Source organism: Balaenoptera musculus, chromosome 3 (genome assembly GCF_009873245.2).
Source record: "Balaenoptera musculus isolate JJ_BM4_2016_0621 chromosome 3, mBalMus1.pri.v3, whole genome shotgun sequence".
Lineage (NCBI taxonomy): Eukaryota > Metazoa > Chordata > Mammalia > Artiodactyla > Balaenopteridae > Balaenoptera > Balaenoptera musculus.
In genome coordinates this window covers 159758546-159784269 of record NC_045787.1, presented here as the reverse complement: position 1 = coordinate 159784269, position 25724 = coordinate 159758546, and the positions used below count along the sequence as shown (strand labels likewise).

The following is a 25724-nucleotide window of genomic DNA, read 5'->3' as shown; positions in this document are numbered from 1 at the left end:
TGTAGTCTCTTTCGCCCTGGCGCCGCTGGCGGGGTCAACGGTCTCCTCTGGCGCGAGAGTCCGAGAACGGTGGCGACCTCCGCGGAAGGACTTCGTGGGAGGAGGTTGGCGGGGTTGGCTGGGCGGTGGCCGGGCTTAATGCCCGCTCTCGGGAGAGGAGTTGCAGGGAAATGGGACGCGCTCCGGAGCTGGGCAGGTCGGGCGGCGGGAGAGCGGCCTAGCGCCTCATTTTCCCGGTCCGGGGCCCACTAGCGAGCGTGGTACGATGTGGGTCGCTCCAGGCCTGGGAGAAGAAAGAGCTCGATGGTCTGTGGGGCGAGTGTGTTTTCAAATTTTAGTTTATTTGTTTTTAACAACTTTATTGATAATTCACTTACATACCATACAATTCACCCCTTCTAAGCGTACAATTCCCGTTATTTTTAGTAAATTTACCAAGTGGTGCAATCATCACTACTATCCAGCTTTAGAACTTGTCAGTCACCCCAAGTGTATCTCTCCTGCCCCTTTGCAGTCTATCTCTGCTACCACTCCCAGCCCCAGGCAACCACTGATGGGCTTTCTGAGTCTATAGATTTACCTTTTCTGGACAATCCTTATAACTGGAATTATACAGTGTGTGGTTTTTTGCATCATCTGGTATTTTCCCTTAGTATGGTGTGTTTGACGTATATGCGTGTTGTGTGTGTCATTATTTGTTCTTTTTTATTACTGAATAGTATCTCATTTATGGATGGACCTCAGTTCTCATCCATTCACTAGTTAATGGATATTTGGGTTGTTTCCACTTTTTGTCTATTATGAATAAGAACTATTATGAACATTTGCATACATTTCAGTTATCTTGGGCTTCACGGGAGTGGAATTGCTGGATCATATGGTAACGATGTTTAACTTTTTGAGGAACTACCAGACCGTTTTCCAGGTTGTCAGCTGCGTCATTTTATAGTCTCCTCCAAAGGGGTATGAAGGTTCCAATTTCTTCACACCCTCCGCCAACCATTTGTTATTTTCTGTAGTTTTGATTATAGCCACCCTCGTGGGTATGAAGTGGATCTTATAGTGGTTTTGAATTGAATTTCCCTCATGGCTGATGTTGAACATCTTTTCATGTGCTTATTGGCCATTTGTATATTTTTTTTTTTGGTGAAATATCGGTTAACATCTTTTACCTATTGGTTTATTTTTAATTATGTGTTTTAAAAATACATCTATTTCTGAAACTAACACAATATTGTAAATCAACTGTACTTCAATAAAAATTTTTTAATTAAAAAATATATATTTTAGTTGTGGTAAAATGTACATAACATGAAATTTACCCTTTTAAACATTATTGATTTATTTTTTAAATTATCTTATTTTATTTTATTTATTTATTTTGGCTGCGCCGTGCAGCTTGTGGGATCTCAGTTTCTGGAGCAGGGATTGAACCTGGGCCATGGCAGTGAAAGCCTGGAATCCTAACCACTAGGCCACCAGAGAGAAATCCCTTTTTCTTAAAATTCTTTTTTTAAAAATTATTTATTTTATTTAATTTTTTTATTAAAAAATTTTTTTTAAACCTAGGGAAACTTTCAGAAGAACTAGATGCCAGAAAACCTGGCCTGGTGGTCAGGCTTTTCCTCTGACCCACAGAGTGCCCTGGGCCTTGCCTACAAAAATACCCACAAAGATAGCTGTTGATGTTGTTCCAGTGCTTTCTACTTCCCCTTCACCATGTCCTTACAGCTAAAAGTTAGCCTGTTATGCAGGTAGTCCAAATACTGTCATTACTGCTATCTAAATTTTATTGTATGCTTATTCTATGCCCCACACTGAACATAGGAATCCTGTGAGGATAATAGTTATTATTCCCTTTTTACAGATGAGCGAGCTGAGGCACAGTGGTTAAGTAACTTGACCAGGGTCACTCACACTAGGAATTCTGCACTGTTTCTGTTGGGTGTGATTTTTGATTCATTGACTCCTGTGGTCAGGCCTGTGCTGGGCACTTTTAGTACACAGGGTGGTTAAGATAGGGATGAGCAAGCAAGCACACTAGTCAGAGAAACAGACAGTAAAATAATAAAAATAATTCATTCTTGTACAGAATCTTAGGGGATGGGTTAAATGCATTGCACAAAATATTTGAACTCAGCTTTGAAAGGTATATAAGATGTAGGGTTGCCAGGTTTAACAAATCAAAATACTGGACACCCAGTTGAATTTCAGTTTCAGATAAACAACAGATGATTTTTTAGTATAAAAATATTTAGGGGCTCCCCTGGTGGTGCAGTGGTTAAGAATCCGCCTGCCAATGCAGGGGACACGGGTTCCAGCACTGGTCCGGGAAGATCCCACATGCCGTGGAGCAACAAAGCCCGTGTGCCACAACTACTGAGCCTGCACTCTAGAGCCCGAGAGCCACAACTACTGAGCCTGCACTCTAGAGCCCGAGAGCCACAACTACTGAGCCCGTGTGCCACAACTACTGAAGCCCGCACGCCTAGAGCCTGTGCTCCGCAACAAGAGAAGCCACCGCAGTGAGAAGCCCGCGCACCGCAACAAAGAGTAGCCCCCACTCACCGCAACTAGAGAAAGCTGCACACAGCAACAAAGAACCAAAGCAGCCAAAAATAAATAAATAAAACAAATTAAAAAAAAATTTGGAACATTACCTTTTAGGATAAAAATATTTGGGTCATACTTATATGTTTTAAATTATTTGCTATTTATCTGAAATTCAAATAACTGGGTGTCCTGTATTTAGTCTGGCAATCCCAATAAGGTGGTTTTCCAAGTGGACAGAGTCGGGGGAAAAAAAAGGCTTTTTGGGGGTCTCACAGTACATTTTTTTAAATAAAAGTAACACATGGCCTTGCTAAAACATTCAAACAGTATGGAGCTGAGGCATGGTTCTGCATCTTTTCTGCCTCACAGATCATTATGCTGGAGACATTATTATGCACACAGATCTCCCCATTCCTTTTTTTTTTTTTTTAATATTTATTTATTTATTTATTTATTGGGCTGTGTTGGGTCTTCGTTTATGTGTGAGAGTTTCCTCTAGTTGCGGCAAGAGGGGGCCACTCTTCATCGCGGTGCACCGGCCTCTCAGGCCTCTCTTGTTGCGGAGCACAGGCTCCAGACGCGCAGGCGCAGTAATTGTGGCTCACGGGAGTAGTTGCTCCACGGCATGTGGGATCTTCCCAGACCAGGGCTCGAACCCGTGTCCCCTGCATTAGCAGGCAGATTCTCAACCACTGCGCCACCAGGGAAGCCCTCCCCCATTCCTTTTAACAGCTGCATAGTATTCCATTGTCTGCCTGTGCTCATCTGGACTTCATTGAGCCTGTATGGATGGGATCAGGATTCTGATGAGTACAAACGATGCTGCCAAGATATCCCTTGACCATACATCTCTATGGGCGTTGTAGGTAAATTCCCAGACGTGGAATTGTGGTGTCACAGGGTCTGTGCATTTCACATTTTCATTGCTGTTGCCAAGTTCCTCACTAAAGGGCCTGCAGCAAACACACACCCATGCCATATTTTTCCATTTTTTTAAGTCTTTAAAATCTTTTGAAACCTTGGTAAATCTTGGAGTGAATTGTTCATATTCCTTCAGGGGCACGTGGGAACTCTGAGAATATGATGAAAACTCTGGCCCTTTTCCCCAGAAAACTGTACACCAGCACACACATACAACACATGGCCGACCTTTGGTGGGGGGTCTGTGTCTGTCCATAGCCCCCTTCCCTGCTCCCAGGGCAGTAGTTCTCACACTGTAAGTAAAATAAGATTTCTGGGGAGCTCATTAAATATACAGATTGTGTTTCAACAGCTCTTTTTGAGAGAACTGAGGACACTTGGATAAAGGAGGAGACCAGACTTGGGGTGCAACTGGGTAATAGGACTCACTCGGAGTAGAGGTGGGGCAACTGGAGAGGCAGTGAAGCACTGTGGGAGCGAGTGGGACCTTTGGAATTGGCCTGAGCTTTGAATTTGGCTCTGTTACTCGCTGACCAGGTGATCTAACCTGTGGGGGCCTACATTTCCTTCCTCTTCTCTATGAAAGAGGGATGACAACGACCAACTCTCAGTGTCAAGTGAGGATTAAATGAGATACTGTAGCTCTGAGCAGAGTGCCAGGCATACTGCTGGGCCTGAGAAGCACTGGCTCTCGTCTTTAATATGTAACATGTCTCACTTAAGACCTGGCCTTGAACGGCATAGTTCAATGATAACGTACCAGGTGTCTTATTATTTTCGTTGTCATCATTGGGCTTGAAGGGGAGGCTCTGGCCAGATGGCAAAGGGGGATGTGGCCTTTCCCAGGTGGTGGGAAGCATTGAGAGATTTGGATGTGCAGTCTGAACATCAGGTATTCTTACTGTAAGTTTTCTTTCTTTACTCCCTAGAATGGCTTCAATAAGAAAAACCAGCCGTCCCGTGCGTGATATCTTTGGCGACTTCAGTGATATTTCCTTAGAAGATTCAAAGATGGAAGAAATCCAGAACTTGGAAATCAGTAGAAGTCTTACCAAAATAGCACCCGGTCCGAGCAGATTTCTAAAGAGAAACCAGACTATGGGTGGAAAACACACACTCCCGAAAGAGAATGCTTTCCTGGGGAGTGGGCCCTGGCTCTCTTCAGGTAGAGCTTCGACCACTGCCTCGAAGGTCAGGGCCAATGCTGCGCTCACAAAGCTGGCCCAGATAGAAACCAAGATCAGGACCCGGAAGGTGCAGATGGATCTGTCTGACGTGGAACCTGACCTGAAGACCTCTGAGGACTGGCTTCCTAGCAGAGCAGATGAAAATCCCCCCAGAAGGACGGTTGACCTTTCTTCACAGAACACAGACAAAACCTCCCAGAAACAGGCCCTTGAAATTCCTGTCCCTGAGAGTGACATGCCGAGTGGGAAGGTCAGTAGGTTTCTAAAGAAGAGAGAAGCACCTGTGGAAAAGATATCCCCTGAAACACATGTTGGGAAAGAGAGGGATTTTCAAACACCCAAAGAGAAAAAACCTCCTAGAAGACTGGATCCTCCAGACAGTGATGAAGAGGAAATGAAAGAGTTGCTGGGAAGCTTGATGGAATCTTCTAGCGAAAAAGAAGCATCCACAAATCAGGGTTTCACCAGCCCCAAAGTCAATGAGAAAGAACAAACAAAACTAGTCTCGGTAAGGTTTGCATGTATTTATTTTGTACTTGTATGTACTTTGCATTTGTACCTTTCTGTCATAGCACTAGAGACTTTTGAAGAGAGCCATCACCTGTAAACACTTCAGAAAGTGTTTGATGAGGAGAGGTTGGGTTTCAGCCAATCACGGGTACCCATTGCTGGTCTGCTCTGTAAGGGACAGGATTTGGGACACATCAGGCAGTTTTGCTCTATGTGGAGCCTCGTAACTGTATACACCCCAGGACAGCACTTTGTATGACTGATCCAACACCAGCTGTGATCACTGCCATTGGTGATCCATGCCTACTTGTTGGTTGTACCACACAGGAATCACTAACTTGGGAAGGCTGCATTTCCATTTTCCAACTGTTCAATGCCAATGAACAGTTCAGTGGCATTTAGTGCATTCACGATGTTGTGTAAGCACCACCTCTGTCTAGTTCCAAAACATTTTCATCATGCCAAAAGGAGACCCTTACCCAGTAATCCCTCCCTGTTTCACCCTCCCCCAGACCCTAACAACCACTAATCTGCTTTCTGTCTCTGTGGGTTTGCCTGTTCTAGACATCTCGTGTAATGGAATCATACAACCTGTGGCCTTTTGTGTCTGGTTTCTTTCCCTTAGCATGATGTTTACGAGGTTCACTCACATTGTAGCATGTGTCAGTGCTTCATTCCTTTCTATGGCTGAGTAATATTCCATTGTGTGGATGGACCACATTTTATTTATCCATTTGTCCATTGATGGACATTTGGGTTGTTTCTGCCTTTTGGGGATTGTGAATAGTGTACAAGTATCTGTTTGAGTCCCTGTTTAAAATTCTTTGGGTTTATACCTAGGAGTCGAACTCTTGGGTCTTGTAGTAATTCTGTGTGTAACTTATTGAGGAACAGAGAAACTGTCTCCCACAGTGACTGCACCGTTTTACATTCCCACCAGCAGTGTATGAGGGTTCCAATTTCTCCACATCCTCACCAACACTTGTTATTTTTTGGGTTTTTTTGGGTTTTTTTTGGTTATAGCCATCCTAGTTGGTGTGAAGTGATGGGAAGGCTGCATTTTAAGGGGAAAAATCTGCATATTGATTTTGACTCTATTGAAGATCCATGTTCTCAGGGGCCTTAGTTTAGAAAATGTGTAATTAACAATATGTATTTGAAAGCAAAGTGATATTTCTGATTATTTGTGGAGTATTTCTAATCCCAGTATTATCTTGTCTAAATGTTGTACCTTGACTTCCAGAGATGAGGGGAAAGGAGAGAAAGGGGCAGAGAGGGATAACGATTTGATCACCAAGGACTCATGCTCTCCACCAGCCACGATGTCCGATGATAAGGACTTATGTAGCGTATGTTTGGTAATTTCCCTTCTTTTGTTTCTGCCAAAGTAGGATCAGATCCCAAATCAACTGAGAGTCCTTTCGCTGCCCAGGAAGGATCTTTCCAGCTCAAAGCCATTTCCGACATCACGTCTGCCAACCTCACGGTCAGCAGATGGGACCCTTCGCAGTGCTGGCTCGAGAACTCGCTCCCCACAGATTCCCATTTCAGAGGACACAGCCTCCCACACGGCGTCGCTTTCCATCCCCAGCGCCTTTCCGAAGTCCGTGCCCTCGACAGTGGGGGATGGCAAGCTCTCGTCCTCCCCGAGAAGGAGTGAGGCTGGGCCTCAGGATGAGTCTCCCTCAGAAGCCGCCGATGAAAGTCTAAACGGTAACCCTCGTCCTTGCGCAGAGTTGTCACCCCGGGGCAGGAAGGGCGAGACCGCCTCTAGGGTCCCTGGCGTGGTGGTCCCAGGGTATTGTCTTGAGGGGTGCGAGTCACACCCTTGGCTTCCTGACCTTCTTTCCTAGTTGAGGGGCACGTCAGATTTTTTTGTTCTGTCTTTAAAGCCTTCTTCTGGTAACCCTACCCAATGACAGAGCAAAAACAGAAATCCTTCTAGAGCCTCGTGCAAGAGGACGGCAAGGCAGTTTTCCTTGTTGTAAAAGAGAAATTTGCTTCCTTTCCTTTTTAAATCCAGAAAAAGAAACCAATATCTAACCAGTCACAAACTTTTATTTATTTATTTATTTATTTTTGGCTGCGTTGGGTCTTCGTTGCTGCGCACAGCCTTTCTCTAGTTGCGGCGAGTGGGGGCTACTCTTCATTGTGGTGCGTGGGCTTCTCATTGTGGTGGCTTCTCTTGTTGCAGAGCACAGGCTCTAGGCATGCAGGCTTCAGTAGTTGTGGCTCGTGGGCTCTAGAGTGCAGGCTCAGTAGTTGTGGCGCACGGGCTTAGTTGCTCCGTGGCATGTGGGATCTTCCCCGACCAGGGCTCGAACCCGTGTCCCCTGCATTGGCAGGTGGATTCTTAACCACTGCGCCACCAGGGAAGTCCCTCATAAACATTTTTATTATTTCACCATCATTCAACGTGATTTTTATTTTAACATTGTATGTATTTAAGAAAGAGCAGAAAGAAAAAAGATGTGCAGCCAACATTGATTTCTCCCATCTGGGGTGCCTGATCATCAAATCCGAGTTAAATAACTGTGTCTCGAGCGCCTGCTGTGTGCCAGCACGTGCCAGGCGTCGTGGTGTCAGGAACAGGATGACAAACAAGCCAACTCGCCCCTGCCCCCAAGTGCCAGGGTGATCCACAGCCTGTGACTCAGTTGTAGGGGAGGAAAAATAGCTTTTTCCTTGTGTCCTTCTGGGTTCTTGGCTGGGGCTCTGTGACAAAGGACAGGTTAACAGGAGAAGAGCATTCAGGTATTAAATAAATATTTAATGTACGTTTTATGTGACACAGGAGCCTTCATAAGGAAATGGAAACCTGAAGAAACGGTTGCGCCTTCTGCTACGTTTGATGGGGAGTAGAACAGTTGTGGGAGAATGTGATAGACGGAAGGATATGAGCCAAGGGTAGTAGATGAGGGGAGATGTAGTCGGGGTTGCTCAGTGTCCCCCCGTCTTGGACGTAAGGATGCTCCTTTCCTCCAGGTAGAGGGAAGGCGCATCTTCTTACCTGAGGGCCTTACGACCTGATTCAGCGGAGAAGGTTGGGGAGTCCTTGCAGCCCCTGCTGTGTCTCAGATTCCTGCAGGTCAAAATATTCAAGATGCCAAGGTACCACCACGTAGGGGGCAGGGAGGAGAAGCACGGCCAACAAGAGTCCCTGCCACGCGCCCCTGTGAGGGTTGGAGAAGGCAGTGAGACGGGCTCACGGATGTGAGGAAATCCCTTCGAGCCCCCTCGGGGGCCACCATCGGCCGGATGCCATCTGGCACCTCACTGATACGGTCTCGGACCTTCGGGCCCAAGGGGCTGGTGAGTGGGTGTCCACGCCAGCCTGGCAGGTGTGGGTGAGAAGGTGGGTGTAGCTGGCGGGGCAGGCGCCAGACCCGGGTTCCTGCCCTCCTGGGCTGCCCATCCAGGCTGCCCCTCAGCCCTCGCTGCTGGCCTGGAGGGCCCCCTCGGTGTCCAGACCCTGCCTTCCCTCATTCTGATGCAGCCTCAAGGGCGGCACGTAGCAGGGAGTGGTGAGTACCAGTGTGAGTTTGGGGTCCAGCATACCTGGGGTGGACATCCTTGCTCCGCCTCTTTCTGGCCATGCGGTCTCAGGCTCTCTGTGCCGTGGTCTCCTCATCTGTAACGTGGGGCGGAGCTGTGTCCGTGAGCTCGTGCCTGTGGAGTGCCTCAGTGGGGCCTCCTGCTCAGTAAGCGTGTGTGTGTCCGGGTTGGCTGATGTGACAATAACGTTATTCCTCAGCCAGTGACAACACTGTTCCGGAGAGCTCGTCCACAGTCTCCTGCAGTGCCTTGGCCCGAGCCGGCTGGGATGGCTTAGTTCAGAGGCTTTGCCCATGAACGTGTCTCAGGACTTACGTGTCACGTGCATTGTGGTAACTGGCAGTGTTAGAGGAGCTCGGAGGTGGGGGCGAGACCCTCACGCTAGAGTGACGAGCTGGGCTTTGATCTGGGTCTTGTGCCGCCAGGCAGCCTGGTGTTTGGGGCTGCACTCAGCTGACCTTTGCAAAGAGAGTAGATGGCTCCGTCTTCCATCTCCTGCTCATCCCCAGCGCTGTGCCACCTGCGGGAGGGCCCTGCTCCCGTCTGCTTCTGCTAACTGTCCCTGCCTGTTCCTAGAACCGGGGGTCTCATCCTGCCTCCGCAGGGAGACTCATCCCTCCAACCTAGCACGTGCCCTCCATGGAAGCCTCTAGACACCTTAGGCCCCCCTCGAAGTGTCTGTTCAACTCAGCCATGATTGGATCATGTACCTGCTTGAGTTTTGAGGCCCCGCAGGGTGGACCCCCCCGCCCTCTCCACCCCTAACTGCATGCGCACGCGCGCACACGCACACACACAGCCTCTGTGCCTCGGGCCTGAAATGAGCCACGTGATGGAGTCCCTGCCGATACTGGCAGCCCGTCGGCCTCCCCCGTCCTGGGGAGGAGTGGGCTCACATACTGATGGGGCAGAAACCCGCTGGGACACCCAAACTGCACAGAGCCTTCCTGCTCCTGAGTGACCTGCACCCAAGGCATCTGGGCGCTGGCGACTGGCCAGCTGGCACCACAGAGTTAAGTGCCCTTAACTTGCTTTAAATGAGAACTTAGGACGAGGTGCCAGTCCCCCAGCAGAGGGCCCCCCTCTCCTACCTCAAGCACATGTGTCACTGGGCGTCCTTCCTTGCATCGTGATCGTCTCCTGTGTCTAGGCCAGGGGCTGAGAGATCTGTGGTCTGTGTTTTGTTTGTTTGTTTTGCTTTGTTTTTTTGGCCCACTGCGCGTCCTGTGGGATCTTAGTTCCTTAGTTCCCCAACCAGGGATTGAACCCGGGCCCTTGGCAGTGAAAATGCAGAGTCCTAACAACTGGGAATTACCCCATCGTCTGTTTTTTTTGTTGTTGTTGTTTTTTATTTGCACTGGGTCCTGCAGATCCTGTGGCCAGACCTGGTGTCAGCTCCTCCTTCCCCAGCCAAATCTCCAACCACCTTGAGGTTATAACTCCCTCCTATCAGACCTCCGGGGTCCCTGCACACGTGTTCACAATACTTGGCTCTTCTTTCATTTTTTTTTTTAATTTTTATTTATTTATTTATTTTATTTATGGCTGTGTTGCGTCTTCGTTTCTGTGCGAGGGCTTTCTCTAGTTGTGGCAAGCGGGGCCACTCTTCATCGCGGTGCACGGGCCTCTCACTATCGTGGCCTCTCTTGTTGAGGAGCACAGGCTCCAGACGCGCAGGCTCAGTGATTGTGGCTCATGGGCCCAGTTGCTCTGCGGCATGTGGGATCTTCCCAGACCAGGGCTCGAACCCGTGTCCCCTGCATTGGCAGGCAGATTCTCAACCACTGCGCCACCAGGGAAGCCCCTTCTTTCATTTTTAAAAATTTTTTTTAAATGTTTTATTTATTTATTTTCGGCTGTGTTGGGTCTTCATTGCTGCGTGCGGGCTTTCTTCTAGTTGCGACGAGCGGGGGCTACTCTTCGTTGCAGAGCACGGGCTTCTCATTGGGGTGGCTTCTCTTGTTGCAGAGCACAGGCTCTAGGGCGCGTGGGTTTCAGTAGTTGTGGCTCGTGGGCTTAGTTGCTCCGTGGCATGTGAGATCTTCCTGGACCAGGGCTCGAACCCATGTCCCCTGCACTGGCAGGTGGATTCTTAACCAATGCGCCACCAGGGAAGGCCAGTCGTCTGTTTTTATGAATAAAGCGTTTTTTTTTTGTTTTTGGCCGTACTGCGTGGCATGTGGGATCTCAGTTCCCCGACCAGGGATCGAACCCACATCCCCTGCTTTGGAAGGCCGGAGTCTTAACTGCAGAACCATGGGGGAAGTCCCTATAAGTAACGTTTTATTGGGACACAGCCATACCCATTTGTTTACACACGGTCCGTGGCGGCTTTCGAATCATGAGGGCAGAGCTGAGCAATGGTGACAGAGACAGACTAGCCCGAAAAGCCAAAAATATTTACGACCTAGCCCTTTAGAGAAAAAGCGCTTGGACCCCTGGGCTCGCTTTCTGAGGACAGGGACCACACGCCTTCTGCTCTTCCCGTCCCTAGAACCTAGCCCGGTGCCTACAACAGGATGGTAAACGCATCTGGAGTAAATATCGGCATGTTACATTTTTGATTACAGATTTGAGAATAAACATTTTATCCCTTGATGATCTGGCTCCAGCTGTCAGTGAAAAATCAGCCTTGGAACAGAAAGTAAGTACAATGAACTGATTTTTCGTTTTAGGCCTTTGGGTAGAACGGCTTGCAACTGTTATGCCGCATTTAGGTCAGTGCTTCTCACCTGGGGGCGATTGCTCCCCTAGGGGACACTTGGCAATGTCTGGCAACACTGTGGTCATGACTGGGGTGCAGGGTGCTACTGGCATCCAGTGGGTGGTGGTCAGGGATGTCCTGTGCCAGTGTCCCACAATGTATAGGATGGCCCCCGCTGCAAAGAATGTTCGTGTCTCAAATGTCAGTGTGCCATGGGTAGACACCCTTATTTAGGTAATAACAGGATAGAGCTACTTAACATATCAGAAAATTAAAGCAGATCCCACTTCAACTTCCCCACAACAGTACCTGCACTAACCTGTACTTGTTGCATTGCCCCGTGGTGATTCTTTCTGTATTAGTAACCACATTATCAACGCATGTTTTGATAATACATAATAATGACACTTTAACAGATTTCACCCACGTGCCAGCTACACATGCTCACACCATCAGTGCTAAGTGCAGCAGCCTCGTGCTGAAGGGTTTCAAGAGTTCTGATCACAGAAACACAAGAGAAGGAAAAGACCTACAAAAACAAACCCAGAACAATTAAGAAAATGGTAATAGGAACATACATATTGATAATTACCTTAAATGTAAATGGATTAAATGCTCCAACCAAAAGACATAGACTGGCTGAATGGATACAAAAACAAGACCCATATATATGCTGTCTACAGGAGACCCACTTCAGACCTAGGGACACATACAGACTGAAAGTGAGGGGATGGAAAAAGATATTCCATGCAACTGGAAATCAAAAGAAAGTTGGAGTAGCAATTCTCATATCAGACAAAAATTGACTTTAAAATAAAGACTATTACAAGAGACAAAGAAGGACATTACATAATGATCAAGGGATCAATCCAAGAAGAAAATATAACAATGGTAAATATTTATGTACCCAACATAGGAGCACCTCAGTACATAATGCTAACAGGCATAAAAGGGGAAATCGACGGTAACACAATAATAGTAGGGGACTTCAACACGCCACTTTCACCAATGGACAGATCATCCAAAATGAAAATAAATAAGGAAACACAAGCTTTAAATGACACATGGACTTAACTGATATTTATAGGACATTACATCCAAAAACAACAGAATACACTTTCTTCTCAAGTGCTCATGGAACATTCTCCAAGATAGACCATATCTTGGGTCACAAATCAAGCCTTGGTAAATTTAAGAAAATTGCAATCATATCAAGTATCTTTTCCGACCACAACGCTATGAGACTAGATATCAATCACAGGAAAGAAAAACTGTAAAAAATACAAACACATGGAGGCTAAACAATACGCTACTAAATAACCAAGAGATCACTGAAGAAATCAAAGAGGAAATCAAAAAATACCTGGAAACAAATGACAGTGAAAACACGATGACGCAAAACATATGGGATGCAGGAAAAGCAGTTCTAAGAGGGAAGTTTATAGCAGTACAATCCTCAAGAAACCAGAAAAATCTCAAATAAACAACCTAACCTTACACCTAAAGCAATTAGAGAAAGAAGAACAAAAAACCCCCAAAGTTAGCAGAAGGAAAGAAATCATAAAGATCAGATCAGTAATAAATGAAAAAGAAATGAAGGAAACAATAGCAAAGACCAATAAAACTAAAAGCTGGTTCTTTGAGAAGATAAACAAAATTGATAAACCATTAGCCAGACTCATCAAGAAAGAGAGGGAGAGGACTCAAATCAATAAAATTAGAAATGAAAAAGGACAAGTTAAAACAGACACGGCAGAAATACAAAGGATCATGAGAGATTACTACAAGCAACTATATGCCAATAAAATGGACAACCTGGAAGAAATGGACAAATTCTTAGAAAAGCACAACCTTCTGAGACTGAACCAGGAAGAAATAGAAAATATAAACAGACCAATCACCAGCACTGAAATTGAAACTGTGATTAAAAATCTTCCAACAAACAAAAGTCCAGGACCAGATGGCTTCACAGGAGAATTCTATCAAACATTTAGAGAAGAGCTAACACCTATCCTTCTCAAACTCTTCCAAAATATAGCAGAGGGAGGAACACTCCCAAACTCATTCTACAAGGCCACCATCACCCTGATACCAAAACCAGACAAAGGTGTCACAAAAAAAAACTACAGGCCAATATCACTGATGAACATAGATGCAAAATCCTCAACAAAATATTAGCAAACAGAATCCAACAGCACATTAAAAGGATCATACACCACGATTAAGTGGGGTTTATCCCAGGAATGCAAGGATTCTTCAATATATGCAAATCAATCAATGTGATACACCATATTAACAAATTGAAGGATAAAAACCATATGATAATCTCAGTAGATGCAGAAAAAGCTTTTGACAAAATTCAACACCCATTTATGACAAAAACTCTCCAGAAGGTAGGCATAGATGGAACCTACCTCAACATAATATAGTCCATACATGACAAACCCACAGCCAACATCATTCTCAATGGTGAAAAACTGAAACCATTTCCTATAAGATCAGGAACAAGACAAGGTTGCCCACTCTCACCACTATGATTCAACATAGTTTTGGAAGTTTTAGCCACAGCAAACAGAGAAGAAAAAGAAATAAAAGGAATCCAAATCAGGAAAGAAGAAGTAAAGCTGTCACTGTTTGCAGACTTTACATAGAGAATCCTAAAGATGCTACCAGAAAACTACTAGAGCTAATCAATGAATTTGGTAGAGTAGCAGGATACAAAATTAATGTACAGAAATATCTTGCATTCCTATACACTAATGATGAAAAATCCGAAAGAGAAATTAAGGAAACACTCCCATTTACCATTGCAACAGAAAGAATAAAATACCTAGGAATAAACCTACCTAAGGAGAAAAAAGACCTGTATGCAGAAAACTATAAGACACTGATGAAAGAAATTAAAGATGATACAAACAGATGGAGAGATATACCATGTTCTTGGAATGGAAGAATCAACATTGTGAAAATGACTACCCAAAGCAATCTACAGATTCAATGCAATCCCTATCAAACTACCAATGGCATTTTTCACAGAACTAGAACAAAAAAATTCACAATTTGTATGGAAACACAAAAGACCCCGAATCGCCAAAGCAATCTTGAGAAAGAAAAACAGAGCTGGAGAATCAGGCTCCCTGACTTCAGACTATACTACAAAGCTACAGTCATCAAGACAGTATGGTACTGGCACAAAAACAGAAATATAGATCAGTGGAACAGACAGCCCCGAGATAAACCCACGCACATATGGTCACTTTATCTTTGATAAAGGAGGCAAGAGTATACAATGGAGAAAAGACAGCCTCTTCAATAAGTGGTGCTGGGAAAACTGGACAGCTACACATAAAAGAATGAAATTAGAACACTTCTTAACACCATACACAAAAATAAGCTCACAGTGGATTAAAGACCTAAATGTAAGGCCAGACACTATAAAACTCGTAGAGGAAAGCATAGGCAGAACACCCTATGATGTAAATCACAGCAAGATCCTTTTTGACCCACCTCCTAGAGAAATGGAAATAAAAACAAAAATAAACAAATGGGACCTAATGAAACTTAAAGGCTTTTGCACAGCAATGGGAATCATAAACAAGATGAAAAGACAACCCTCAGAATGGGAGATAATATTTACAAATGAAGCAACTGACAAAGGATTAATCTCCAAAATATACAAGCAGCTCATGCAGCTCAATATCAAAAAAACAAACAACCCAATCCAAAAATGGGCAGAAGACCTAAACAGACATTTGTCCAAATAAGATATACAGATTGCCAACAAACACATGAAAGGATGCTCAACATCATTAATCATTAGAGAAATGCAAATCAAAACTAGAATGAGGTATCACCTCACACCAGTTAGAATGGCCGTCATCAAAAAATCTACAAACAGTAAATGCTGGAGAGGGTGTGGAGAAAAGGGAACCCTTTTGCACTGTTGGTGGGAATGTAAATTGATACAGCCACTGTGGAGAACAGTATGGAGGTTCCTTAATAAACTAAAAATAGAACTACCATATGACCCAGCAATCCCACTACTGGGCATATACCCTGAGAAAACCATAATTCAAAAAGAGTCATGTACCACAATGTTCATTGCAGCACTATTTACAATAGCCAGGACATGGAAGCAATGTAAGCATCCATCGACAGATGAATGGATAAAGAAGATGTGGCACATATATACAATGGAATATTACTCAGCCATAAAAAGAAATGAAATTGAGTTATTTGTAGTGAGGTGGATGGACCTAGAGTCTGTCCTACAGAGTGAAGTAAGTCAGAAAGAGAAAAATAAATATCGTATGCTAACACATATATATCGAATCTAAAAAAAAAATGGTTCTGATGAACCTAGGGGCAGGACAGGAATAAAGATGCAGACGTAGAGAATGGACTTGAGGACACGGGGAGGGGGAAGGGTCAGCTGAGAGTAGCTTTGACGTATACACTACCAAATGTAAAATAGATTTTACATTTATTTTACATTTATCCCTAGTGGGAAGCAGCCGCATAGCACAGGGAGATCAGCTCGGTGCTTTGTGACCCCCTAGAGCGGTGGGATAGGGAGGGTGGGAAAGAGATGCAAGAGGGAGGGGATATGGGGATATATGTATGCATATAGCTGATTCACTTTGTTATACAGCAGAAACTAACTCAACATTGTAAAGCAATTATACTCCAATAAAGATGTTTAAAAAAAAAAAAAGAGTTCTGCTCATGATACTCAGCCTGCCCAAATCTAGGAAGGACAGTGTGGACCCTCACCTGCTGGGCCCTTGGGGTGCCCTCATTCTAACTCAGTGGTATTCCGAGCTTGTTGCTCATTCGAAAACACTTTCCAGTGACCTCTGCCATCCTTTGTTTTAGAAAGAAGGTCAGGGGGAAAAGGCATCCAGCAAAAGCCCCTGGGCTGGGGCCCCCCCCTCTGGAAGCGAGATTTCTGAGTGTCTGAGCCAGCGGTCCGTCTCGTCCCCTGGACCCAAGGGCACTTCTAGCCTGGGGTCAAAGTCTCAGGAACCTACGGCCAGCACAGTGAGCTCGGCTTATTCGGAAGATTTTGAAAAATCCCCCAGTCCAACAGCATCTGAGTCGATGGCCCATTCTGAGGCGTCTCCTGACAGGACGCTGGCGACTCGGTCTGAATTTTCTGCAAGCCTGAAGACAGACCTTCCTCCACCAACTCCCAAGTCTCGGAAAAAGTGGGCCCGGGGTGTTACAAGAGTCATGGTGAAGGAGATGGCTGTGCAGACCCTCGATCCCGCCTTCACCTACCAGTGGGCTAAGGGTAAGCATGTTGGTTGGAGGAGGGAGGGGCAGGCCAGCGGCAGCGACAGGCAGGAACCCCGGGGCCAGGAGGTCTGGGTTGTTGTCATTAGTCAGCTGGGGGAACCTCAGCACCCTGTTTCCTCTCCCACAGAAGAGGGGGGCTCCTTGGGTACTCCCCACTGTCTTCCAAGCTCTAAAACACTGAAAGGTTTCAAACCAAAGACTAAGGCAGTGGTTCTCAGCTGGGGTGATCCTGGCCCCAGGGGACAGACATCGGCAAGGTCTGGGCGACGGGAAGTCTATGGGTGGAGGCCAGGGGTGCTGCTCAACATCCTGCAGTGGCCAGGACGGCCTGGCCAGAGAGTGACCCCGCCCCAAATGTCAGTGGTACGCAGGGTGCCAGGAACCGCCTTCCGGGACAGCCTGTCCTCAGGCACTTTGTGGGGCCCCAGCATGGGGCTCCAAGGGCTGCTGTGTCGCCCATCTGGCTGGTTGTCTGAACTCGCTGCGTTTGTCGGTGGATTCTCTTCTGGGGTGCAGCGGGCACTGCTCGTTGTTTCTCCTGTCCCCAGCATTGGTCTTGGCCCTTCCGGACGGAAAGGTCGCTTGCTTTTAGTGAGTCTCCTGCTCCCTTTTCTTGTCTAGACAACACCCGCAATACGGACAGAGCTTGTTGTTTCCAGACTGTGCGCTGGGGTGCGGTTCTCCCTTTGTCTGTTCATTTGGATTTGGGGAGCTTAGTCATACATCCGCCGGGACCTCACACCTGGCTGGGGGCGTGACTGTTCTGTTTCTCAGGGAGGAAGGTCAGTCAGACGAGCCAACTCAGATCGCTAGAAGGTGTTCAAGGGGATTTTAAACCCTGGTTCTGTGACTCAGAAACCTCTGTGTCCCTCTCCACGTCCTCCTGCTGCCTTTCTGACAGCCTAGCCTGTGGGCAGCAAATGTGCCCATTTTTGTTTCTCTTTTTGCAATTTAAAGCGATGGACACGGGGTGGGGGGAAGGGTAAGCTGGGACGAAGTGAGAGAGTGGCATGGACATATATACACTACCAAACGTAAAATAGATAGCTAGTGGGAAGCAGCCGCATAGCACAGGGAGATAGCTTGGTGCTTTGTGACCACCTAGAGGGGTGGGATAGGGAGGGTGGGAAGGAGACACACGAGGGAGGAGATATGGGGATATATGTATATGTATAGCTGATTCACTTTGTTATACAGCAGAAACTAACACACCATTGTGAAGCAATTATACTCCAATAAAGATGTTTAAAAAAAAAAAGTGAAAAATAAAAAATAAATAAAGAGATGCTTTCATAAAACATTGGTGGTGCTGATTTCCTAGACGCGGCCTGACTTTGAAAGGAGGGAGAAAAAAGGCAGCGTAAATCAACCGGCCAGTTAGAATCCAGGGAACATTCCGAAGCCCTCAAATAGCTGTGGAAGGAGGGCAGAGCCAGTGGAGGGCACGATGCCGCAGTTGTCAGCCACGCTGGGCTGTGGTGACCACTTCAGCCAGCACACCTGACTTGTATATTGAACAGGGAGAACCTACCAGAAAGATGGAGGCAGGTTTGGGAAAATTTTAAAAGGGGGAACAGTTAAAAAAGCAAGGAGGGTGGCCATCACATTCAGAAAGAGAAAAGGACAGATTCATGTAGCTTATTTCAGCCTCATACCTGTTGATGAGAAAGTCATTGCTCTGAATCCTGCCCACTCACCTCTCCCCCTTTGTCCTTGGGACAGCGGCCGGCGTCGCGGCCATCGGACCAGCCCTGGGAGGTGCCTACGCGGACCCCTCGCCCATCGCCAGCCACGTCATCAGTGCGGACGCCATAGAAGGTAACAGCCCAGCTCACCTTGTGGGTCCCTTAGGTCGAGGACACCGACATTGGACAGAACAGGAAGGCTACCAGGAACATACCTATGAGCCTTCCACCCCAAAAGGGCCATCTTTATTTTGTGTGTTCCCTTCAGAGCCTTTCTGTCCAGAATCCATAGGTGTTTTCCTCTGGAAGACACTCAGCCAGTACTGAGCGGCCCAGCCCTGTGGGCACGACACTTGCCTCCTTGCTGAGTGTGCGAGAGTCGTGGGGCCCTGGGGAGGCCCAGCCCGGCCTTGGGCAAGAGGAAGACGCCAGCAGCCACCTTGGGAAACCCAGTCTGTGTCAGGTCCCGCGGGGCTGCTGATGACTCGCATGACACAAGCAAGGATCCGTCTAGAACCTGCTTTTTTTCCCCCATTTCCATTTTCTTAACATTTTTAGAAGATGAAGATATTAAGATATATTGGTTGCAATAAGTGAAATATTTATATCCTTAAAAAAAAAATCTCCTGTTTTTAAACACAATATTAACCTCAAGGATTTTTCCATGTTACTGTGTAGTCTTAGTAATGATCATTTTTAACAGTTGCAGTTATTTTTTTTTTAATTTTTAAACTTTAAAATTTTTAATCTTTTAATTTTATTTTTTGGCTGCGGTGGGTCTTCGTTGCTGAGCGGGGGGCTACTCTTTGTCGCGGTGCGCAGGCTTCTCATTGAGGTGGCTTCTCTTGTTGCGGAGCACAGGCTGTAGGCACGTGGGCTTTAGTAGTTGTGGCGTGCGGGCTCAGTAGTTGTGGCTCGCGGGCTCTAGAGCACAGGCTCAGTAGTTGTGGCGCAGGGGCTTCGTTGCTCCGTGGCACGTGGGATCTTCCAGGACCAGGGCTCGCACCCATGTCCCCTGCATTGGCAGGCAGATTCTTAACCACTGCGCCACCAGGGAAGCCCCGGTTGCAGTTATTTTTAATTGTACTTTTATTTAGTTAATTATTATATTTTAATTGCATTTTAAATTATTTTAATTATGTGTTTAAAAATTCATAGTGTAAAATTTACCCTCTTCCCCATTTTTAAGTGTACAGTTCAGGAGTGTTAGATTCGCACCGTGCGGTTGCAGTTTGGGGAGCCGTGTCACTGGCCTTCTTTCCTTGTGTTGGACGCCGAGGTTGAGGCTTCCGGTTCTGCCTGGAAGCTGAGCTGAGGGTGTGAGATCCACACAAAGTCAGCGAAGAGAGCGGTTCATTTACTACTGAGTAGAGAGAGGCACAGAATAGGCGAGGCCTTTGCTGCTTCCGAAGGTGGCAGCACCTGCAGAGAGCATCCTGACACAGTCCACGGTTGGGGACTGCAGGGCCCTCGCGGGGAGCGGGACTGGCCAGGGGGATGGGGCCCCGGGGGCTGCCGACTGACACAGAACCTGGTGCAGCCCTGACAGCATACAGCCCGGCCGTGTTGGCGCTCAACGATGTGCTGAAGCAGCAGCTGAGCCTGACACAGCAGTTCATCGAGGCCAGCCGGCACCTGCATGCATCCCTCCTGCGCTCCCTGGACCAGGACTCATTCCATTACCACACCCTGGAGGAAACCAAAGAGGTGACCATGGTGCAGCTAACCCTTCCCGGGAAAGAGAGGGCAGGCGGCTTCCCACGCTCAGCCCGGGGTGGCGGGGATGCTGGGGGCCCAGCCACCTTCACCTTCAGTCCTCGTGGAAGGAGTCCTGTTCTCTCTTTGGCCGTGACCAGGGCTGGTACGGGGCAGGGGCACTGAGAGCCAGCCGCAGCCCGGGCTCTGTGTGACCTCGGACCAAAGGTGACCTCCTCGGTGAGGGTTCTGTCCCTCTACCGACCGTTCCCGTGGGCCACCACAGGCAGGGCCCCTCTCCTCAGTCCCAAGGGCTAAGCTCAAGGGATGTCACACTCACCTCTATTTTTCCCTCCAAAATTTATTTTTTTGTCTGATTACAAAAAACATTGTATAAAAATTTTGTTGGAGATATGTAGCTTATAAAGTTCTCCATAATTTCAGAGATAACTATTACCAACTTGATATATATTCTTTAGATTTTTCCTATGTAAAATATAAACTGTTATGTACACGTACAATATTATATCTTACATATTTTATACTATGTATAAAATATATAGAAGAGGTATAGTATTCATATATAATAACATGATATATATATTTATTTACAGAAATGGCATCATACTATATGAGTTGTTCTGCATGGTGATTTTTATCATTTTATCTACAAATATTTCAGTATATATTTCTTAAAAATAAGGACTTTAAAAAAATAGTCACAATACCAGTATACCAAAACCAAATTGACTTTTTTTTTTTTTGTTTTGCTTGTGGGATCTTAGTTCCCTGACTAGGGATCAAACCCATGCCCTTGGCAGTGAAAGTGCAGAGTCCTAACCACTGGACAGCCAGGGAATTCCTGCAACATTCTTTTTTTTTTGGCTGCGTTGGGTCTTTGTTGCTGCGTGTTGGCTTTTCTCTAGTTGTGGCGCGCGGGGGCTACTCTTCATTGTGGTGTGCAGGCTTCTCATTGGGTGGCTTCTCTTGTTGCAGAGCACGGGCTCTAGGCACGCGGGCTTCAGTAGTTGTGGCTCGCGGGTTCTAGGGTGCAGTCTCAGTAGTTGTAGCACACAGGCTTAGTTGCTCCACGGCATGTGGCATCTTCCCAGACCAGGGCTCGAACTCGTGTCCCCTGCATTGGCAGGCGGATTCTTAACCACTGCGCCACCAGGGAAGCCCTAAGTTTTCTTGATATCATTAGATATCCAGTGTTCAGATTTCCACTCATCTCATAAAAGTTGTACCTTTTGTTCCTATTTTTTTCATCAGTGTCCAAAGTGGTACATCAAGATCGTTTGATGTCTTAATCTAGAGCAGTGGTTCTCAGCCCTGAGCAGCGTCAGACCCCCGAGGGCCTGACCACTGGGGTTGTGTTGGCAGCAGGGTGGGCCTAGCAGTGGGCGTTTCTCCTATGGGCCCATTGGGGACCCACTTTGAGAACCACTGCTCTAGAGGTCTTCCCCCCTCCCCCCCCCCCTTTTGTTTCCTTGCAGTTTATTGGTTGGAAGAAAACAGGTTGTCCTGGGACTTCCCCGGCGGTCCAGTGGTTAAGACTCTGCGCTGCCAGTGCAGGGGGTGTGGGTTCGATCCCTGGCTGGGGAACAAAGATCCCACATGCTGCACGGTGTGGCCAAAAAAAAGAAAGAAAATAGGTTATCTGACGGTTTCCCACATTCTGGACTGGGGTGATTGCTCCCCAGTGGAGTCCTTCTAACTTGTTCCTCTGTTGGCTGTGCGCCAGTTGACTGGGCGCAGGCTGCAGGGTTCTGACGGCGTCACCTGCCTGCAGCCCGTGTGGCTGCCTGCTCTCTGCCCCAGGCCCACACCCTGAGAGTGGCACCTAAGTCCTCCTCCCCAGCCTGTGTCCTCTGAGGGCACCCCGGGTAGCCCTGCCCCTCACCGCGGCCCCTCTTCCCTTCCAGGCTCAGTCAGGGCTCGCCCCTTGCAGGGTACCTGCCTGGAGGCTGCCTGGGTTCCCCTCTCCTCTTCTGTTCCAGTGCCACCTGGCATCCCTTCATTTCCCCTGTTAACCCCTGGGGACAGGCACCGTCTCCAGGACCCAGAGCCTCAGCAGACTGAGGCAGCAGCGGTGATGGCTCCCCTGTGTCCTCTGCCCCACAGTACATCAGGCAACACAGGCCCACCCCGCTGACCATGGAGGAGGCCCTGGAGGAGGTGAAGAAGGAGCTGTGAACGCCGGGAGGTGAGATAGACTCATGGGTCTAAGGAGCTGGTCCCGTAAACCAGCCGTGACGCTCACACCTTAGTTCCCAGGGGACGTTCAGCGGTGGGGGCAGATGGCAGCCAGGACTCACCTGAGAGGAATCCCAGCTGCAGCCTTTTCTAGCTGAGTAGTTGAGCCCTCCCAGCCCCCATTTCCTCGGTGTGCATGGCACCCGAGAGGACGTACCACAGGCCAGTGGAAATGGAACCCCAGGTGGAGCTGTCACCACTCGTGGCAGGACAGAGGATGCCAGCCTGTCTGGAGCCACGTGGAGCCACGAGGACCAGGCGTCCACGCCGGGGACTCCCAGGAGACACCAGGGCAGAGCTTCTGACCCGACTCCACAATTCAGACAAAGTCTGCCCTCGGGACACACCTCCTCCCTCCTCAGCCTGAGCACGCTTCTGACTTAAACGCACAGAGAAAAAGGTCTTTAAAAAAAAAGTCTTTATTTGAAGGCAAAACAGTAAAATCCACAAGAAATTGTTAACAACACGTTTACATTTTATCCTGAATCAGACATGTTTGAACAATTCACAGCTACAGGAAATCTAGAACAAAATCAAATATTTTATCACATCAGGTGGAAAAGTTGGAGAAAATTTTGCATCTTATTGAAAAGAATTTTTCAAAAATGTTTCTGTACAAATAAATGGCACCGCACCAAGCTGCCCGCGGATGCCGAGTGCAGCCGATCCCAGGCGGTCGCTCCGCAGCTCCCGGCAGAGGCGGCTCCCTCCAGCCTCACCTCCCTTTGGGGGCGGCTTGGGGCAGGCAAAGGAAGTGACAGAGCAGGAAGCAGGGCCGGTGGTCGCTCTCCACACTCTGGATGTGAATGGGCCGTTGCACGTGAGTGCTGGTGTGCGGGTTCCTCTCCGTGAAAAACACTAGAGACACTAAGGGTACAGATTCTCCAAGGGCGTCATCATTACGTGACCTGGAGATGCCTCAGATAAGTTTCCTCAGAACCTTTTGTTTCTGCAGGGAACAGCAAATGGCTAACGTTCAAAAAAAAAAAAAACAAAAACAAAAAAACAAACAAACAAAAAAACACCTCAACTTAAACAGCTTAAATAACTAAGGGCTAGTATGTCTCAGAGGAATCAGGTTTCAAATTATCTCACTGGGTATCAACCTAGATCAGTATTCTTTTTTCTAAAACTAAACCATTTGGAGTAAAAATGAAAACCCTGTTTAACTTTGCAAATCAAAAAGGTTTTGTTTTTCCATTTTTAAAGAGTGAGCAGTACCAGCGCCTGGCCTGAGCCTTCTCACAACACAACCGATGGGAGAGTGGGAGGGCCGGCCCCTTGGGCTGGGCTGGCGTGTGCCCTCAGGGCCCCTCCTCCACGCACTCCCACTGGTTGTAGCGGCTCAGGCTGAGGGGAGATGGGAGACAGCCAGCCGTTCCTTCAGATGACAAGAATTCTTATCCAAGGGTCTTACGTTTCTCGCTTCACTGTCCAGGGAAATAAGCTCATTGTCGAGTTGGCTGGGCATCTCCTCGTGACTCTTGCTGCTACGTTAGAGCTGGTTTGCAGGTGGGGCCTGGGCCTTCCGCGCCATCAAGCGTGGCACTCGTCACAAGGCCTGCTGAAGTCTTCCTTCTCTTCTGTCGCTCCCCACAGATGGAGACCGTGTGAGAACCGAGCTGTCCCTACCACCTTCCACTGCCAGTAAGCCAAGAAGGGTCCAACAGCCCTCGCTGCCGGTGGCCGGCCACTGGCGTGGCTCCCTGCCCGCGCCGCGCCTACTTGCACTCGTCCCTGGCCTTCATGCGGGCGATGAAGGAATAGCTCTTGTTCCTGCGGTAGTTCTCGTAGGGGTCGTCCAGGGCCACGCCCACGCCCTTGTACTGGTCCCACTTATCCCGGACGTCCCCCCCCTTGATGGGGTCCTGGATTCCTTGCTCTTTCACGCCGAGGCCGCCAGATCCGCTCCAGCCTGAAGAAGAGAGGGATGAGTGGTTACGACCCACAGAGGAAGCTGAAATTGTGGTGCACTGACCCTGACACGAAGTTAAATGGAAATGTGTTTGGAGAGTTGAACGACATGCAGACATGCAGTTTATAAACGGGAAACTAAGGTAGTAAGAAAGGACGCTCAGTAAAAACCCTGCAGGCTCAGAAGTTCTGGTCATGAGTTGGAACTTCCTGACTTCATCATCCCCCAACCACGGATGCCCAGAGCGCATTGTTCCGTCTTCCCAGGAACCTTACCCATTTTCACCAGCATCTGATGTCCTTTGTTCTCTTCCCCGAGCCTGGAGTCAGGTATAGGAGGTGCTGAATTAGAACCCAGACCAGCCGAGGAACTAAAATTAAGACAGGTTACCTCTTTTAAAAAAGAGCTGATACATTTATTGGAATGAAAACTTAGAATATTACAGTGTGTAGCTTATATGAAGGGTCACCAGCGTGAGATGGACACACACACACACATTTCGTGTCTCTAGCCTTCTTCTTTATCCTCTTCGCCAGCAGATAAGGGGGTTCCCTAAGATGGCGGCCCCTGCCTCACACTCAGCGGCACGGGCGGGCCACACTGGACCCGTAAAACGGTCAGAAAATACAGAGCGCAGCCACCGCCTCAGGCTTTACAACGTGACTGCAGAGGTAACAGCGAGGTGTGAGACGAGGTGCCACTGTCACTGTGCTAGCGCTCGGGGGCCCCGAGGTGCCGCCTTGGCGCAGGCCACTGCGAGCGTGTCTTCTAACAACACGTTTCAACATTCACAGCAAAGCATCAGAGGGTTCCAGCGCTACCAGAGGTCCTGACAGTTAAGACAGAAATCTTACGGCGGGGTGGGGCTCCTGGACCGCGACCGACGTCTCCTTCCCGGGGAGTAGGACTTGGACCGAGAGCGAGAGCGGGTCCGGGAGCGGCTCTGTGAGGAGCGTGATCGGCTGCGGCTCCTGCGGGCCAGGGGAGAGGGGGCGGGTCAGCGCAGCTGCCGAGGAGCCTGAGGCCTTGCATCCCGAGAGGCGCGGCCCTGCCTACCTGGATCTGGAGCGGGAGTAGGAGCGGGAGCACGAACGAGACCTTGACCTTGAGTATGAGCCGGAAGACTTGGAGGACCTCGAGTTGGAGCGGGAGGAGGAGCGCCCTCGGCTTTTGGATCTGCTCCGAGACCTCGAGGGTCCGCTGCGGGGAGAGGCCTGGTGAGCCGGAGCCCCTCCATGGGCTGTGCCCAGCCCGCCCCAACCCCCAACTCTAAAAGACCCCCGATGTGCCCAGTGCAGGTGCAGACACGCCCTTTCACATCAGGGTTGAATACAGACTATGGCAAGCTTCTCTCTCGTACTGGTGTTTTAAGTTCGGCCTTGTGGGAAACAGCTCCTGGTGGCTCACAGCACCTTTATCGTAGGGTGCCAGACCCACGACCCAGG

General features: G+C 48.1%; 2 protein-coding genes across 8 annotated transcripts in view; one reads left to right on the top strand and one right to left on the bottom strand.

Moving 5' to 3' along the window:
• Nucleotides 1-13: 13 nt before the first annotated feature.
• Nucleotides 14-25628, top strand: C3H19orf44 (chromosome 3 C19orf44 homolog). Of its 2 annotated transcripts, XM_036846929.1 has the most exons (9): nucleotides 14-104; nucleotides 4404-5169; nucleotides 6563-6884; nucleotides 11297-11370; nucleotides 16306-16723; nucleotides 18451-18546; nucleotides 19954-20120; nucleotides 22233-22314; nucleotides 23964-25628. In XM_036846929.1, exons 2-8 carry the CDS (start codon nucleotides 4405-4407, stop codon nucleotides 22302-22304), a joined length of 1914 nt encoding a protein of 637 aa, XP_036702824.1. In that variant the 5' UTR covers nucleotides 14-104; nucleotide 4404; the 3' UTR covers nucleotides 22305-22314; nucleotides 23964-25628. The 2 variants fall into 2 exon arrangements, with proteins under 2 accessions (XP_036702824.1, XP_036702825.1); XM_036846930.1 differs by lacking the exon at nucleotides 23964-25628 and having other exon boundaries at nucleotides 42-104; nucleotides 22155-22263.
• The window catches only part of LOC118892348 (calcium homeostasis endoplasmic reticulum protein), a 21578-nt gene continuing 18619 nt past the window's right edge, over nucleotides 22766-25724 (bottom strand). For 3 of the 6 annotated variants that reach the window (XM_036846923.1, XM_036846926.1, XM_036846925.1), the window contains exons 14-17: nucleotides 25336-25479; nucleotides 25134-25250; nucleotides 24555-24649; nucleotides 22766-24279 (exon numbers count right to left, since the gene is read on the bottom strand). In XM_036846923.1, coding sequence (XP_036702818.1) covers nucleotides 24086-24279; nucleotides 24555-24649; nucleotides 25134-25250; nucleotides 25336-25479 — 550 coding nt within the window. In that variant the 3' untranslated portion in view covers nucleotides 22766-24085. The remainder of the gene's footprint in view (nucleotides 24280-24554; nucleotides 24650-25133; nucleotides 25251-25335; nucleotides 25480-25724) is intronic. The other 3 variants (XR_005019292.1, XM_036846924.1, XM_036846927.1) reach the window with 3 other exon arrangements.